Consider the following 18,043-nt stretch of genomic DNA (forward strand, 5'->3'; position numbering starts at 1 on the left):
GGCTCAAGGAACAAACCTTGCCTGATCATGTCGAAGCTAAATTACTAGATGCCCCTCTTCAAAAGGATGTATTATTTGGTGCTAATGCTGAGGAGGTATTAAGGAAAATGGAGGAAAAGGCTAAATCAATGCAAACTGTGAAAGATTTTCTACAGGTACAACCCCCACGTTTCAGTAGAAATTGGCCTTCCAAAAATTGGTCCTTTCCAGCCACGGACAGACCCCAAAGAGGCAGATACAGGCGCCCAAGGGGCAGAGGACAATCCCAAGGATCGTTTAGAGGCAGACAATGGCAAGCTCCTACACAAAGAGGTGGTGAGGATAACTCGCAATCATTCACAAAGCAAGTCCAATGACTTCCCCCTTGCATGCCAAACAAGACTCAAATGGCAGCCCCCTTAGGAGGAAAGCTGTCATTATTTTCAAGAAATTGGCATATTGTCACAAAAGACAAATGGATCCTGGACATCATAAACAGAGGCTACAGATTCCATTTTCACACCCTTCCAAAAATGAGAGGCATGCCAAACCTGCCACACAATCAAAGGGCAGAGGCACAAAGGCAAATTACAGATCTCATAGACATGAAAGCTGTTCAAGAGGTACCTATGCACGAACAAGGTCAAGGTTTTTATTCCAGGCTATTCCTGGTACCAAGGAAGGGAAAAGATTGGAGACCTATTTTGGACCTATCCATCCTAAACACATTTCTACTCGTACCAAAATTCAAGATGCTCACTCTACATCAACTTCTTCCCATGCTGGGCAAGGAGTCTTGGCTGGAAACATTGGACCTCAAGGAGGCATACCTGCATGTCCCAATCAGACAAAATTGCAGAAGATACCTCAGATTTCTTGCAGGTTCAACCCATTATCAATTCTCTGCATTGCCCTTTGGCTTATCTACTGCGCCCAGAGTATTCACGAAATGCCTGGCATCAGTAATTGCCTACTGCAGACTTCAAGAGATACAAATATACCCCTATTGGGACGACTGCCTGATCCAAGCGGACAGCAAGCACATTCTTCTGAAACATCTGGCTTATGTAATAATGTTGTTGAACTCTCTGGGATACACAGTCAACAAAAAGAAATCAAGGCTAATACCCTCTCGGAAGATAATTTTCCTGGGTGCCAACTTGGACACAAACACCCAGATGGCCTACCTCATGCCAGAGAAGCAGGGGCAACTAACTCAATACTTCAGAGCACTAGCAAATTGCACCAGGCTGACTGCAAGGAAAATCCTGCAGGCTCTGGGATTCATGGCATCTTGCATCTTACTAATCCCATGTGCAAATCTGCATATGAGGAAACTTCAATGGTACCTGAAAAACATATGGTCTCAACACAGCCACAGTTTGGAAACAATAATACCACTAATTCCATGTCTACAAAAGGAATTTCTGTGGTGGGCTCAAGCATGCCAAACAAACACAGGTCTTCCATTCAGCAAGCCTCAAGCAAATCAAGTCATCACAACAGACACCTCAGACTACGTATGGGGGGCGCACATGACAGATCGGTGCATTCAGGGCAAATGGTCCCAAAAAGAAAAGCACCTTCACATCAATCAAAAGGAAATGCTAGCAGTAATAAATGCTATTATAGCTTTCAAGGACCTTCTGCAACCAGGTCAACTATTGATAAGAACGGACAACACCACAGTTATGTGGTACATAAACAAACAGGGAGGAACACATTCATACCCCCTGTGCAGACTGGCCATGTCACTTTGGAACATGGCCATGGACTTACAAATCGAACTACAAGCACAGTACTTGCCAGGCAAGGAAAACACACTGGCAGACAACCTAAGCAGAAATATGACAGATCCCACGAATGGAAGTTGCATCCAAAAGTTTTTACAGAAATAATCCAAGCATGGGGAAGGCCAGGCCTAGATCTCTTTGCCTCCCACAAAAATCACCAATTGACAAAATTCTTCTCAAGGATTTTCCATCCAAAGGCCTGGAGAGTGGACGCTCTCTCTTTCAGTTGGACATCAATGACAGTTTATGCCTTCCCACCTCTTCCTCTGCTGCCCAAAGTTCTATTGAAAACCAGAGCAGACAGACCAAAGATGATTCTCATTGCTCCGGACTGGCCAAGACAACACTGATACCCACTCCTGAGGAGCCTGACGCATTCCCCACCATGGACCCTGCCTCTAATGCCTCTTCTTCTGACTCAGCACAGCTTCAAAACTCTTCACAGCCAGCTAAAAACACTCAATCTAGCTGCCTGGAAGATTCCTTAGCATCACAACAGACCCTACTCTCCAAGGAGGTGCAGGATGTCATTTTGGAGGCCAGAAGGCCGTCAACTAGAAAAGCTTACTCCGCAAAATGGAAGCGGTTTTGTGTCTGGAATGAGAAAAAGGGCCATGATCCTGGAAAACTGAATTTACCTCAAATACTACAGTATCTAGCTGAGCTGCTAAGCAGTGGACTTTCATTCTCCTCCATCAAAATCCATGCCTCGGCCATTTCTGCAGAATACAACACTGATCCACCCTTATTCTCTCACCCTCTCTTAAGACTGTTCCTCAGAGGGGCTAAGAATCTAAGACCCCCAAGGAAACAACCAATACCCGCTTGGGATCTCAATCTCATTCTGGAAAAACTGACCCTGCCTCCCTTTGAGCCAGCCGCCTCATCAGATTTGCAATAGTTGTCCTGGAAAACAGCTTTCCTTCTAGCTATTACCTCAGCTTGTAGAGTTTCAGAACTACAAGCTCTCATGGCTGTGCAGCCTTTTATCAACTTCCATCAGGACAGAGTTTCCTTACGAACCAATCCGTCCTTTATGCCTAAAGTGGTATCCAGGGTAGCTTTGAATCGGTCCGTACACTTACCTACCTTTTATCCTAATCCTCAAAACAAAGGGGAGAGATTACTACATTCCTTGGACATCCACAGACAACTCCGTTATTATCTGGACAGAACAAAGCCTTTCAGAAAATCAGAACAGCTCTTTGTGTCCTATGCTGTAGGAGCTCAAGGAAAGCCAATTTCGAAACAGACAATCTCAAAATGGATAGCCCACTGCATACGCTTTTGCTATTCTTTTCATGGCAAAACTGTACCTAAAGGCATCAGATCTCACTCCACAAGGGCCACAGCTACCTCTGCAGCTTTCCTCAGAGGAGTTCCTACCAAAGATATATTGGAAGCAGCCACTTGGATTTCTGTGCATACCTTCTCCAAGCACTACCACCTACCATTATACTCCAAAACTAGAGCAGGCTTTGCCACTGCAGTCTTGCAGGGCATCCTGGCTCCTCCTATTTCCAACTAGTGCTTACCACCCCTTTCTTAGCTTTGGGATTCTACCCATCTGTTATGACTGCAGCTGTATGCACGATGAACATAGTACAGTTTTGTACCTACCATAAATGTAGATGTTCGAGTGCTAATACAGCTGCAGTCCAGGTTTCCCTCCCTCCTTCCCCTCTTGGGACAGGCCTATAGGCTAACACATCCTCATACAACCTGATTGGGGTATTCATTTATGGTGTATTTGCTTGCAACTACTGTATTTTGATTACATTGCACTGCTTTATTACACCAATTTATGTATTGCCTTCCTTCTGGGGGCACCTGACATCTGGGGCAAGAAAAACTGAAGAAAATGGCGTCGGCTGGTTCGTTTATACCCCTGTCGCACTGACGTCAGGGAAGAAGCGACGACCACCGATGCCGGACCTAGACTTTGGAATTCGGCCGACCGAGGACCCGCCTGACGGCAGGAGAACCCATCTGTTATGACTGCAGCTGTATTAGCACTCTAACATCTACATTTATGGTAGGTACAAAACTGTACTTTTGTGCTGCTGCAACTTGGGCTACACCTCATACTTTTATCGCTCATTACAAAGTAGTTATGGTTTCCAGGAGAAGAGCATCCTTTGGCTCTGTGGTTCTCAAGAATGTCTTTCCATAAGGCTACCCAGGAACTAATAGTAGCTAGGGGACTGTGTCCCATTCATCAAGAATGAACGAAGGTCAACAACATCCGATAAAGAAGTTTATGTCCTCACCATAACGTTCCATCTGTGATTATCTTCATTCATGACATCCCACCCTCCTTCCCCTTCCTGTAGATTTCCTGGGGGATCGAACTTTTGTCCTTGGTTGTCATGGTGTTTTTACTTTGGACATTGCTTCTGCTTATTACTTGTGAATACTCTTGCTATTATCTGCTATCTGAGGTAATGGAGAGAGGGGTGCTGTGGGTAGTGTCTTAACTCGAGAATGTTTGGCTGGGACGAACTGTATAAATGGCAGGGCTGGTTCCAAGGATCAGAACAGTCCCATTTGTCAAGAATGAATGATCAACAGCACAGATGGAACATTATGGTGAGTACATAACTTTTTTTTTTTTTTTTTTTTTTTTTTTTTTGTTAAGCTTGTCACTGCACCTTAGAGCAGCCACTGATGGGCATGTAAAACTTTTTTGTGCCCTTTTTCACCAGGAAGCTGAGAGATTAGAGCACTCAAAAGTACACTGCGCTTCGACCGTTTAAAAAACTAACTCCCAAGAGGCATTAACAGCAGCACACAGTGAACTGCTTTTTTGGGTTACTCTACTGGCAAGTGTTTGTGTATGTGTGTGTGTTGGACACTGCTATTCAAGCACATTTAGTCTTGTACTTTGACAGTAGAATTTGTTATATAAACGAACAAGGGGCACTCATTATTTCTTCCTAAGGAGGTACACTCATCACATATCAAGAGCACGACCCTTAGAATGTGCCCTCATGCCATATAGAGAGCAGACATTTTAGTAGACCTTGGAGAGTGGATCCTTGTCAGGGACACATTTACAACATTACACTTTGCCCCCCCTTCCCAACCCATACAAAGGTATGCCCTTTTCACAAAGACAGTCTGCTACTGAAAGTTTTTACTGCAGATCTGCAAGCAAGGATGCCTTTTCTTAAGTTAAGCAGGTCCATTTTTGCATGCTGTCCATTGTAATTTAGAAAATGAAGGAAAATCTAAGTAATTTGACAGATTCTAGATCTTGTTCCGTTTTCTAGCACCAGAGGGAAAACCTATTCCCTTTGATTAGGTGTTATTTCCTAGTACCTGGCCTTCTAGCCTTCCTCATTTTATAAATGTCCACTGGTAAAGGCGACACAGTGGCACAAAAATTCATCATCAGTGTCGTTACTCTGAATATGGACAGGTGTGGGTAGCAGGTATGGTCCCTCCCTTACCCTCTCCAGTACAGTTTTTGTTATAACCAAAGAGTTAAAGGCATCTACACCTTGTACCCTCAGGAAAGGGGTTAGAGTTGCCTGGGATCTGAGTCTTCTCTTTGAGAACTTGAACATAAACTTAAATCCCTTTTAAACCAGCAACTTCTCATTTTTTCAGCAAAAAGGATATTTGTGTTGCAAGGATTATTGTGTGAAGAGCATATTGCACTTAAATTAGCTAATCATTAGCACAATAAGTGAGTGAATAGAGCTTGTCTAGTCTGATCTGAAGGACCTGTAAAGAATGATTGTACCAGAGATGTGTTTCAACTGAAAGTGAATTCAGTTTCTTGTTTTTCCTAGCTTGTATAACCATATACAGCGACCAAGTAAACTTCAGTTTGGGTGTGACTACTGTTTATTTAAGGTAAAGTTTAATTTGTTTTTTTTTTTTGTTTTGCATTGTATTAGATGTATTTGTGTGGTATCTTGTTTTTACATTGATAAGGTTTGCCTGTACATTGTTTTCAAGATTTTCTGGAATGCACACAATTTCAATGAAACACATTGAGAAATATTGGAAAAAATTGTCTTCTACTTGCATACTGGCTGATAGCATCGATGATCTCCTTTTTCATTTAAGACTAAAGTTTTTGAAACTGCCTTTATTTTGTGTGTGTGTGTGTGTGTGTGTATGTATGTATGTGTGTGTATATATATATATATATATATATATATATATATATATATATATGTATGTATATATATATATATATATATATATATATATAGATATAGAGATATATAGATATAGAGATATATAGATATAGAGATATATAGATATAGAGATATATAGATATAGAGATATATAGATATAGATATATATATATAGATATATATATATAGATATATGTAATATAATGTGTGTGTATATGTATGTGTGTGTTACAACATGAACATCATCTAGTCATCCTGAAGTCCTACACTGAATTTACCAGAGCCTACCCTCTCTGAAGCCATGCCTCCTCCTCCTCCTGGTGCAGTCACTAACAGTGTGTTATGTAAACCAGAATCTTTTCTTTGGTCCAGCTGGGTTTTCCAAGCTGTTTTTCCCCCTGTAAAGCCTAATTGGCCTTGCCTGCAAAGGTATATACATGGGTAGCATGAGACATCCATACAAAAACTGCTTTTTCTTCCGTATGTACATCTCGGTTGTCTCCCAAGAAATTATGTTACTTCAAGGACCATGTTGAAGGCTGTCTGATGCACAGTGCAGTTCACTTGTTTCAGGATGTTTTTTCCGCCATGGGGAAAATTGATGAAAATATCCATCATAATTTTTAACCTTGCTTCAAAGAAATGTTATGCATCATCTCTCTAAATTAACAAGTGTGCTTATTGCAAGTCAGTTGGACTTTAGGGTTACCATATCTCCTATAACTACTGTAAATAGTTCTAAATCTTCACACTGAAGACAAAATAAGAAAGTAAAGGAAAGATGGATCAGAGACCCCTATAAAACCTGAGAATCTAAAAAAGCTGCAAGGCCTGTAACATCTCAGCAGTAGGGAAGAGTACTTCACTTCAGTGGATCCAAAAACTGGAATCTGTCAGTTTAGTACTCATTGAACAGTTTGTCGCTAATAAAAATGGCTTTAACTTCAGATGTGCAGGAATTCGACTGATAACAGCAATTCTTTGTCTGATCCAGAATGTTTATGGAAAGGCCTAAGACAGTTTTAATCAAATCCACCTCCTTGAGTGCATCAGTTTTGCCTCATAATCCTTTCATTGCATAAACACCACCAGTTAGACTAGAAGATGTTTCCAGAGTATTTTGTCGAAATCTGCTTTACAGCAGTAGCTGCTTAAGCTGATTAGCCTACCCAGCCCAGACTAATGTAGGGCTTTTAACCTGGAAACCTGTAGATGTCCTGTAGTATCAATGGAGGTCATGAGAGACCCTCGCCTTTGTCCTCCTTTTACTGTAGTTTTTTTGGATAGCTTTTTTTTTTTTGGGGGGGGGGGTACATTTTCAATAATATGGCTGTAAGGGCAGCCTGCTACATAGCTCATTCATTTTCGGGCAAAGAACGGCATATACAAACAGATTCAGAAAAGCTACAGACAAGTGGTTAATGTCCATGATTTTAAAATGCACATGTATGATGTGGATGCTTTCCACACAATGGTGATGTGTGGAGAAGTCAAGTCATGCCTGGCTCTGGATATAAAATTACCATGAGTGCTAAAATACCTTTGGATGCCCCAGTCACCATTGTTCTACCAGTGAGCAGACTGTCTAGTTATGGATGTAGCGAGAAGGCAAGAAGATTTCAGAGCATGTTTCATGCCCACTCTCTCCACTTTGAGGAACTGCATCACAAGCAAGATTATTTTGCTGAAAAAATTCCTAGCATAATTGTGTACACTTAATCCTCCACCTAAAATGTTTTGAGGTCTGGATTGCAGTGCCAGTTTTAACATTTGAAATGAAGTGGTGATTTCAGCATGCAGATCTTTGATCAGCAAGGCAGCTCTGCTGTAAGTGCAGGTTGGTTCCCCAGTTAATCCCCTACTTCTAGATTTTGCTTGGAGCTTCCTTTACAAATGAAATTAAGAGAATATTTTTCCAGTGCCGAGTGTCGCTTTACCATGCAAACACTAGCTGAGGTTGCACTGTTTGCAAGATGGAAGGTGTAGAAACTCTTTTTTTATTGTTGAAAAATGGCTAATTATTTTAGATATACAATTTTGATGAGATGGCCATGCTGTTGTATTCCATCAAGTTAAGCAAATTTTGAAAGTAGCTACAGTACCATTTGATTGTTCATCAACTTTCGTGGTAATTTAGTCATAGATTCAAGCGAGTGTGGAAAACATCAATAGATATTCTCCAGGTGACTATAAATTGCCTCCCTTCCTTGGACTCCCACCCCTTAACCCTAGGAGCCAGTTTCCAGACTTTGTTTGGGAGGCAGTAATGTCAGGCAAGTAGGGTTTTACTGCAGCTCTGGATTAAATAGAATTTCTGTATAGTTATCGATTCCTTCCACCACTTTTCTTTAGGTCATACCGGTCTTATTAGTAATCTCAAACTCTTGAGCAAAAATAAATAAGTAAAGCTACTCCTCATTTATTGTATCCCATCACAAAGGTGGTGATCCCCAGTACTAAACTACAGACTTGTAATACTTCTCCTCCCAGTACAACAGTCCTAGAAAAACTACACTTTGGACCGGGTAGAGTACATTCGGTGTCTGTTAAAAGAAACTTGGTATGAACTGCGTATAAATTTCTGCAAAACGTTTGACACAGTATGTCACAGAAGACTTGGATGGCCTTGACAGTTCTGAGTTTCACCTGCTGCCTGAAGTTGCTTTAGTGAAAGCTTGTAAAATGGAGTAGATGACTTGCTTGATTCATGCTTTTTAACATAGGGTGTGCCACAAGTCTGTGCTAGCCTGCCTTTATTTCAGTGTATGATAGTCTGAATGTGTGGAGGAGAAAAGGTAAATGCATTACTATGACAGCTCTGACAGCTTCCCTTGAGGTTAAGTTTCAAGACGTATTACAAGATTGGGTGAGTGAGTGCATCTGAGCATCACAGTAACAAATCAGTGCTGTCTTTAAAGTATTGTTCTCCCACTTTTCTCTTCTCTGCCATTCTGTCCTCCCAATAATGACAGGTGTTGGTTTATTACATGCTGTTCATAAAGGTCAGTGTTAAGGTACTAAATATAAGAATCGTCCACAAGCCAGTATCCACCTAGCTGTTTCAAATTGCAGAACTTTGCTTATGGAATGAGAGTGCTTGCTTCCCAAATAAAAGGGAGCATCAGCTGTGCAAGCTTGTGGGGTTTTTTTTCTATTAATTTTCATAAAAATCAGTTCCCCCATTGGGGAAGCTTTGCATCTTTAACTGTGATGTTCTTTAACAAGTTCTTTGCTAGTGACATTTTGTTAGGAAACCTGTTTGGGTATGCCTCCTATAGGCCTGGAGAATTGTTTAATGTGTGTTAAATCCTGTAAAAGACCAGCATTCTAAATGCTGTCCTGTCCTTAGTCATGCCAGTTTAACAGATTTGCATGGATTTCAGTAGAAGAACCTGTAGAAACAGGGAAGCAACACTTGGTGTGGCTGACATAGAAGAAATTGGATGCCATATTGGAGGTGTCTGAGCAACCTCTAACTTTAGGCTTTTCCTATAAAACAAAAAATGCTTGAGGGGTAGAGTACCCTTGAGAAGATGCAAGGGAGAAAAGGATCGCCCTGGCTGTCTCGGAGGCCTGAGGATGCATCGACTGTCTGTTTTCCTGTCCCTAGTAGGTGTGTCTGCATCTACTAGCCTCTGTCCACCCCTTTTAGTGGCATCCATGCAGTTAGTCACTAGCATACTCTCTGAGCTGCATTCCTATTTCCATAAAAAGAACCTCTGACAACATGTCGTTTTTTGAAAGGAAGAACCTGACCATTCAAATTTGTTCCTGTAAAGATCATTGTGGAGGTGATAAACAAAAGGAACATGGTGAACTGTGAGGAAGTTTGTGGACATTTAGTGACACTGGAAGGTGCCCTCCATGGTGCACACCACAGAAATTAATATGTCCTCTTCCCAGGGTTTGGATTCCTTTCTGCAGTTTATTTGGGACTTGGAACACTTGGTGGAGAACTTTCTTGGAGTGGCAAACTGTTTGAAACGGGTGTCTGTTTTCCACTTCCTCTGAGCATGTCTTGTGCAAGAGGGATACCTCTTAAATCACAGGCCATAACTCGTTCTCAGAGGACAGTGAGGAGAACTTGTCAAGCAGTACTAGTACAGTGACCTATTAGAATCTGTAGCATTATGGTACGTTACCTACACAACAGTACTTTCAAGATCTGAAACCTATTCACCTGTTCCATGTAGTTGGGGAAATGGATGTTAACATTCATGATGTGATGGATGCTGTCTTTCTTGCAGCTGCCACAGGTTCTGTTATTGGGCAACATGCCCACCTTGGGTTAAGATTTGGCCATTGCCTGTGACATCCAATGGCATCTCCCCAGATGTGATGCTGATGAAAGGATAAGGCAACATTTCTAGTGGGAGTAGTAGTGTTGGACAGTAGAGCAGTTTTCACCTTTGATTAGGGGACCCTAAACCCATGTTAGTGCTCCTGATATTTGAAAACTTTTAACCTCACAGCAGTTTCCTTGCAACAGGTTCTTGACCCATTGCAGTCAAGAAGCTAGTTAGGTGGTACAAGGTCCAGCAGATACTCTAGTTCATATAAGAACCCGATGGTAGACCCTGTAGGTATTTGTTTAAACAGCCTTTCTTACCTCCAGAGAAAATAGTCTCAAGAAACCTACTTTCTGTAGCTAAGAAAATCCGAAGTCTGCCTTCCCGAGAAAATTTATAAAAGCCCTCAAGTTCAAGGCTTCAGCAATCCCCACACTCCTTTATGCCAGGCTTCACATGAAGAAATTTCAGTGATATCTCTGGATCTATATGGATTCATCACCAGAAGTCTCTAGTGCAGCTGGCACAGGTTCTGTCATCAGGCGAAACGCCTGGCTTAGGTTGGGGTTTAGCCATTGCATGTGGCATTTAAGGAGGACTCCTAAATGATGTATTCAGATTGCAAACATCCCAAGACATCTTTTGAAAAAAATGAAGGAAAAGGCCAAGGTCATGTAGACAGCCTAACATTTATAGTCATTGTCCAACTAAATTTGTAAGAGGTTGCCATCTGAAAAAGGAGCCAAAAGGCAAGGCTAAGAAGTTCTGGGGGAAACTGTAAGAGAAGACAAAACAGGGAGGCAGGCAGAAAATGGATCCACTACTCTACTCTAGCTGTGTCTCAGAATTCCCTTCCCTTCAGTCTGCCAATCTGCGGGCAGAATCTGATGCTTCCTTTAGGCTTGGACAGGAATAACCTTTGATAGTTTGGTTTGGAATATTGTTAGAGCTGCACGTTTGAGTCAGAGCCCATCAGAGTAGTAGCTTCATCTTGGCTTGCCCCTTGTTCAGCAATTGATGAGGGGTCAATAGAAGAGGTACCAGACTGAGAAAAAGGGCTTGGGTTTTATTCCCACCTTTTTCCTTTTACCAAGAAAGATGGTCCTTGGAGGGCAGTGCTGGATCTTTCAAAGCTGTGCGCCTCAAAGATGCCAAAATTCAAAATACTCACACTGCTGATAACTGATTTGTTTTGATAGCATTGAAGTTGGACGACAGAGAATACCTGAACAGTCTGTCCCCGACATTAACAGATTACATCCTTGCTCTTGGGCTCTGTACTTTGCCTAAGTTGTTTACAAAGTGTGGACGTCTGTGGTAGCCATTTATGTGGAGATGCAGGCAAAGTTCAGCTTCAGACATGGCACAAAGTACTGGACAGCCTGAAAATTACCATAGATTGCCTTGTACTTCTGGTGTTTTCCCTGAACCTCCCATTTAAAGTCTGTTCCCAGATAGGAAAAATGTCTTCCTGAAAGTGGCCCTGAACACACTGTACCTCCCTAACGATAACGCTCAGCTGTTGTAGGCCTTTTTTCTACAGCAGTTGAGCAAGCATCACATGACTGTTTGGGACCTTTTGAAGTACGCAGAGTACATGACATCAGTTAGTGATGGCACATTTAGCTAGGTAGCATATGAGGAAAATTTGGTGGTTCTTCAGCATAGCTTGGAATCGGCACTTGCAGCCCCCAGAGATGGTGCACACATTGTTGCCCTGCACTCTATGGTGGGTATATTAGGTGTGGATGAATGAAGGGAAACTTTTTTTTTTTTTCTCTCTCCAACCTGAACCATCCCAGGGTCTGACCACCAATGTGCCAAAATTCACCAGGGCATGTGTACATGCAGGGGCATTTTTAGTTTGGAGTGCTTAGTCTTCTGTGTGAGGCACCATGTCTACCTGAAGGAAATGTCATTGCACCTTGCCTTTGAATCTTTAAAGGATGAGTGAAAACCAGGTATCCTCCAGCTTGGCATGAACAAATACCACTGTTATGTGGTACATAAGCTAGGGGAAGGGTGACAGCACTGTATACATACCATTTCAGTTCAGTGCTTCCATAGACAGCCTTGATAAGTTGTTTGCAGGAAACCATAAATGGAATCTTACCAGTATTCCAACAACCAGATGGAACTTCAGGTGATAGACTGGTTGCCCAAGTGAGCCATCATTTCATGTTTTGCTGTACAAGGCTGCCTTGCAGAGTAATGTTGGAGATTGATGCCTTCTCATTCCAGAGGTGCCAATAATGTTTTTTGTATGCCTCCTCCCCACATCCCTGATTCCAAGGGTTAGTGAAGAAAGTTTGCAGGGAACAAACCAGCTTGATCCTGGTAACGCCATTCTGGCACAAGCAAACTGTTTTTGATTGTGATGCAGCTTGCCAAGCAGCCCCTAAAGGTCCATAACAAAGTACAGACCCGCTTAAAGTCCGTATCCTAGTCCATCCAGACCTGAATGGACTCAAGCCATAGGTTTGGAAAATCCAAATTTTAATCCTTTCAGGTATCTTTTTCTCTCTGGACAGTCTAACCATTTTGAAAGACCAAGGGTAATGCAAGGAAATCATAACTGGCAGAATAAAATTATTATTTTTGTCCTTTTAAAGTAAAAGGAAGGGTTGGCTTACAGAAGTCTTCCTAGCTCCTCTGTTAAAGTAGAATTGTCTTAATCAGTGGTTTACTGTAATTTTTTACCAAAGTTCATGTCTCAAGCTTATATGCTTGCCTGCAGTTACTGCTACCTCTAATGGGTGACATGCTAGTCAGGTTGCTCCTAAAGAGGTGCTACATGTTTGACCACCAAAAAGTTCTGTCCCTCTGTTTTGTTTTGAGCAGCTAATATTGGACCATTTTTAAGCATTTAGCTTTGGTGCTGTTGAAATTCTTGTCTCAGAACACTGTCTTTGTAGCAAAAACCTTTACAATAAGGAGGTGCTGCACCCCATGATGGTTTAGTAACCCTTTGGTCTTCATATTGGAGTCTGCCAGACTCTTACTTGTAAACCTGAAGTGGTTGATATCCTTAAGCTGACCACCCCAGCTGCTGGTATTTATTCTAAAGTCTTAAAAAGGGACCTTACCCCCCCCCCCTCCCCGGCAGTCCCTTACCTTTCCAGTAAGTCAGAATCTCCATTTCTCTCTCTAGCAACAGACTTTTTGACAAATGGGTTCTGAAACTAGTCCAGTGAGTATACAGACAGATGACAGTGGGAGGAAGTTTCTCCTTGCCAAGTTTTTACTTCTTTCCTGTCCTACATCATCTGCTGTCTCAGAGGGTAACAGAAGCAGTTCTTCCTTCCCACTTGGGAAAAGTATTTTACTCAGGAATGTTTTTGTTCGTTTCTAATGCCAAAGAAAGAAAATATGTGGAGACCAGTTCTGGACCTTTCTTTCCTGAATCAGTTTGTGTGGTGTTGGTGCCAAAGTTTCAGTGCTGTCACTCAACCTGTTACCTCCTCTTCCTCATTTGAGTTTTTCATTCAATCTAATTTTATTTAAAAGATGCACATCACATCCCTAGTAATCCAGATTTCAGGTGGTTAAGGTTTTGGGTGTCTGGATCCTGTAATAGTCTTTGCCTTACCCTTTGAGCTTTCCAGTGCTCCATGAGTGTTCACAAAGTGCCTAGCTCCTGTCATAGCCCATGGCTGGCTAAAAGTCTCCCCATTTTTCATATTTAGACAGTTTGCTTATATTTCTGACTATGAAAGTGTCTGGCATCTCACTTGGGTATGAGATCTAATCAGGCTGGGATTCCAAGTGAACATCCAAGTCTTTTGACTCCATCACATGGGATTGTTTCTGGGGTGCTTGCTGGACACCTCCATACAGAGGTTTTCTAACACAGGGAAAAGAAATAGATGTGTACTTTGATCTATTCTCGGTGTGTTCTGTATGGGGGAGTACCTGTGGCTTCTGGGTCTTCTGGCATCCATGATTCTTATGATACCTCTTGTGTTCACACAAGAAAGATAGAATGATATCTGAAGTATGTTCCCAGCATCGACACCCACTGTCTTTCATAGTCTAGTTTTAGGATTTGTGAAGAGAAATCACTTGATGGAAACTTGAAATGTCCCTGAGTCTAGGTCTCTCCTATTCCAAAGTTCATTCGCAACAGACATCTAAGACTTCGTTTGGGGAGCAGTGTCAATGGGAATAAAAATACAAGATCTTTAGGGTAAGAAAGACTGACAAATGCACAAACTTATGAAATGGTGGCTCTTACAAAGGCTCTTGACTCAACTCCTTGAACGGTCTATGGTTCCCAAAAACCTCTATGTAGTTAGACAGTTCTACATTGATGTAGTATATAAACAAGGAAGAAGTACCAGATCTCTTCCCCTTTGCAGACCAGCCATGTTAGCATGGGAAATAGCCTTACAACACAATCTCATTCTACAGACAACTTGCATTTTGTCAGACCAAAATTGTGAGCCAAAGTAATAAGGCAGGCCCTCAAAATTGGAAACGGTCAGAGGTCTTTCAAGATTTGATCATCCATGGGGATGTTCCTTCGACTTTTTTGCCTCCTTTCTGAAAAATCATCTGGCAAAATTCTGTCCCAGGGCCATGCAACAAGGCTTGGTAGATGGGTGTCTTGTCATTTTTTCCTTGGACAGGAATGTTTCGGTATGATTTCCACCCTTCCCCTGATTACCTAGGGTATTTCTGAAGATTCAGAAGGTTTCTGCAAAATCATTGTGATGACTTCCTTCTGGCCCAGGCAACAGTTGTTTTCCCTTTTGAAACTTGCCAAGGACAATTGCTGCAAGCTTCCTCACAGACTGGATTTTCTCATGCCAGAATAGCCGTATTTGATGCATCTTTACTGCAAACCGCTATGACTGCCTGGATGATAGGGTCATGATACCTTTTGGGCACCTGTTTTCTGAGGACGTGCAGCAGGTGTTAATGGAGGGAAGAAAGACTGCTACTAGAAGATTGTAAATAAGCAAATGGAAAAGGTTTTCTAGTTGGTGCCAACAAAGCATCCAGCACCCATTAGGGTACTGATTGTACAATATTTGTTGCTATCTTATTGCATGTTACTTCTCTTTCAAGGTTCATTTATCGGCCATTTCAACATGTCTGTCTGTGGATCCCCCCCCCCCCCCCAATATATTCTTGCAGGAAAATGTTTTTGAAAGGGCTACTACATAAAAAGCCTCCAATAAAAATGGTGGTCCCTCCTTGAGGATCTTAATTGTGTGTTAGAGAAGCTAACACTTGCTGTGTTTGAACCAGCTCATCTGGCTGACGAGACTCCAAACATAAAAAAGATGTTGTTGTCCTATCTTACCGCCATTCTTACTTGGATGGGTTTGGAGCAGATCCTCTGCTCCGACTTGGCCGAATGCACCAGCTGGAAGTCTCGAACCTGGCTTTGTGGCAATGTAGGTATCCCATGATGCAGTGGTACAGTTCCCTGGATCTCATTTGCTGCTTTACGAGGTTGGATGTTCTCTTCCTGGCTGTGGCTAAGTTTTTTGTCTTTTGCCTTCTAGAATTTAAAACTGTTTAGAATTTAAAGCTGAGTTTGAGTGTTTAGCTTAAGTTTCTCCTTTTTTCCACTGTTGTGTGCTACTTCTTGGCCATTGTTTTCCGCAGGCATGTACTGTGTATCCCGTAGTTTCTTACTGTAGTGGTGCTCTTCAAATTGCTTATTAGTTTGTGTGTGTATTTCTAGTCTGTTAATTACTTCATTGGTTACTTCATTAGCTCGTTTAAGTTGGAGAGCTAATTGCCCGTTTTAGTTAGAGGGCTAGTGGTATTAGTGTATTCTGTCTGTCCTTTTATTACAACTTACTAGGTCCGTTTAAATTAGAGGTCCTAGTGCTCATTTTAGTTGGAGCAAAGCCATTTCCATTTATATTCACTAGATGTGCTGCAAGTGTTAGTGTTAATATTTTTTCTAGAATTGGTTATTGTGTGATTTTTTACTCTGTTTTATAATTATTATAGGACGTTTTTCTTCCTTAACATGTCCAAAGAGATTAGGGAGAAATAACATAAGCCTTCGGGCTTTAGGAAATGTTAAAAATGCACCCAAAAAATGTCTATTACACTTGGACATAGCATTTATGTTTATTGTTTAGGAGCTATCCATCTCCAGGAAAATTGCACTTTTTGCCACTCCCTTAACGCCCGTGTGTTGCAGGAGAGAAATAGATTTGTCAAAAAGGACTCTTGAAACCTACCTTTGAGGAAGCTGTACAGAGTGCTTCTTCGCCCTCTTCTTCTAAGAGGGCCAAATCAACCAAAAGGTGTCTCTCTTCGGCTCCGTCAGAGCCTCCTGAAAATTGTCAAAAAATTCTCAACCATCAACCTCCTAAGCTCCACAGGCTTTGGAACCAATGGAGATAATTATCATTGACAAACCTGGTTCTTCAGCTCCAAGGTCTTCGAAACCGAAAGAAACCATGTCTCTGACCCAGTCCATTGACATTCCACCGGTCTCCCCTACTTTGAGATCTCCCATTCTGGAGAGATCTCGTTCACCAACTCTGTCCTTTGGGTCCTCTATGAGCCTGTCTTGATGATGTAGAGCGGGTGGTGCGTAGACTGTTGAAGTAACCAGCACTGGCAAAATTGTTCTCTGCTCTGACCCAACAGGGTTTGGAGCCTTGTAAGACTGTTACAGCCACTGTTGTTCCTCCTCTGAGCCAAGCTGGATCTTCGTAGCTGAAAAGTGCCAAGTACCACTTGCTGTAGACCATTATGTTCGGGACCCCCTTGGATGATTCTGGAACCGATCTGTGCTCTGGCACTCTTGGTACCATCCAGGGTGTCTGGGAGCCGAAGTTCTCTGGTTGGCCCTGTGGGGGACGCTCGGACCCAAGTTTCTACTCAGAAGGTTTGTGGTCTGCACTGTAGTGGCAGGACAGGTAGCTTACATCCTTCTAAGTTGGGAACTGCTGATTGAGGGCTCATTGTCTGTTATTCTAAAAGTGTATTAATTCTGGTTTAAGCACTTGGGCTTCAGGCCAGTTATTTTACATTAAGAGGGTTCCTGGTCTGCACTCTTGTGGGAGGAGAGGCTGGACTCTGCCCTTCTGAGTTGGGAATTTCTGGTTAAAGGCCTATAGTGCCTGCATATTTGAACTGCTGCTTACTGAAATTGGTACACCTTGTTTGCTGTAGCATAGACTAGATCCAGGCCTGCTGAATCTAGCTTTGTTTGTATGCTTGTTGTTTGTTTGCTTGTTATTTCCCTGAAACGCTAATTCCACCTAAAATGCGGCTTTTCAGCGCTTCTGTTGATCCCTAGTGATATCTGCATTGCTTACTGTACTTATTTCCTTGTTTCACTTGAATGAAAGTTACTGCATTTAAGTTACCTGTAGCACATTGCATTTAAGTTACCTGGCACTTGCTCACTAAAGCAATTATATAAGTCGGCACTAAAAAATTAAAAGCACTACACCCTCACAAACTCCCCTTGAGTACCTTGTTCCCCATTGGCCCTTTTTTTTCAATTATAAAGGAATTCCCAATACTATTCTAGCATGTCCAAAGGTCAGTTGTCAGTCTCCACTCCGGTCCAGCTGGTGAATCTGGGAATCTTGAGGCAATGTTACAACTGCCTCCTGTACACAGACAAACCCTCTCCTCCTCCCAACAAATTCCAACACATGTGAGAGATGCAACCATATAGCCAAACTGGAGGCTAAGCTCTCAACTCAGTACTGGCGTAACCAGGAGGAAAAGGAAACCACATTCACTACAATTCCTGTCTCACATAGACCTACCACGAAAGCAAACCAAGCACATAAACACACAAAAACACTCGGAGGCTCTAAATAAAAATCTGCCTAAGCAGCAG

The 18,043-nt window shown here is 42.1% G+C and overlaps 1 protein-coding gene across 1 annotated transcript in view; it reads left to right on the forward strand.

Annotated features, from left to right (window-relative positions):
- The window catches only part of LOC122788873 (eukaryotic translation initiation factor 4E-like), a 387,508-nt gene that overhangs the window by 178,793 nt on the left and 190,672 nt on the right, over nucleotides 1-18,043 (forward strand). Inside the window, exon 4 of the mRNA XM_044055778.1 lies at nucleotides 5,570-5,633. Within this exon, the coding sequence (XP_043911713.1) occupies nucleotides 5,570-5,633 (64 nt within the window). The remainder of the gene's footprint in view (nucleotides 1-5,569; nucleotides 5,634-18,043) is intronic.

Source organism: Protopterus annectens, chromosome 14.part0 (assembly GCF_019279795.1).
Source record: "Protopterus annectens isolate FY-2018-M chromosome 14.part0, PAN1.0, whole genome shotgun sequence".
NCBI classification, from domain to species: domain Eukaryota; kingdom Metazoa; phylum Chordata; order Ceratodontiformes; family Protopteridae; genus Protopterus; species Protopterus annectens.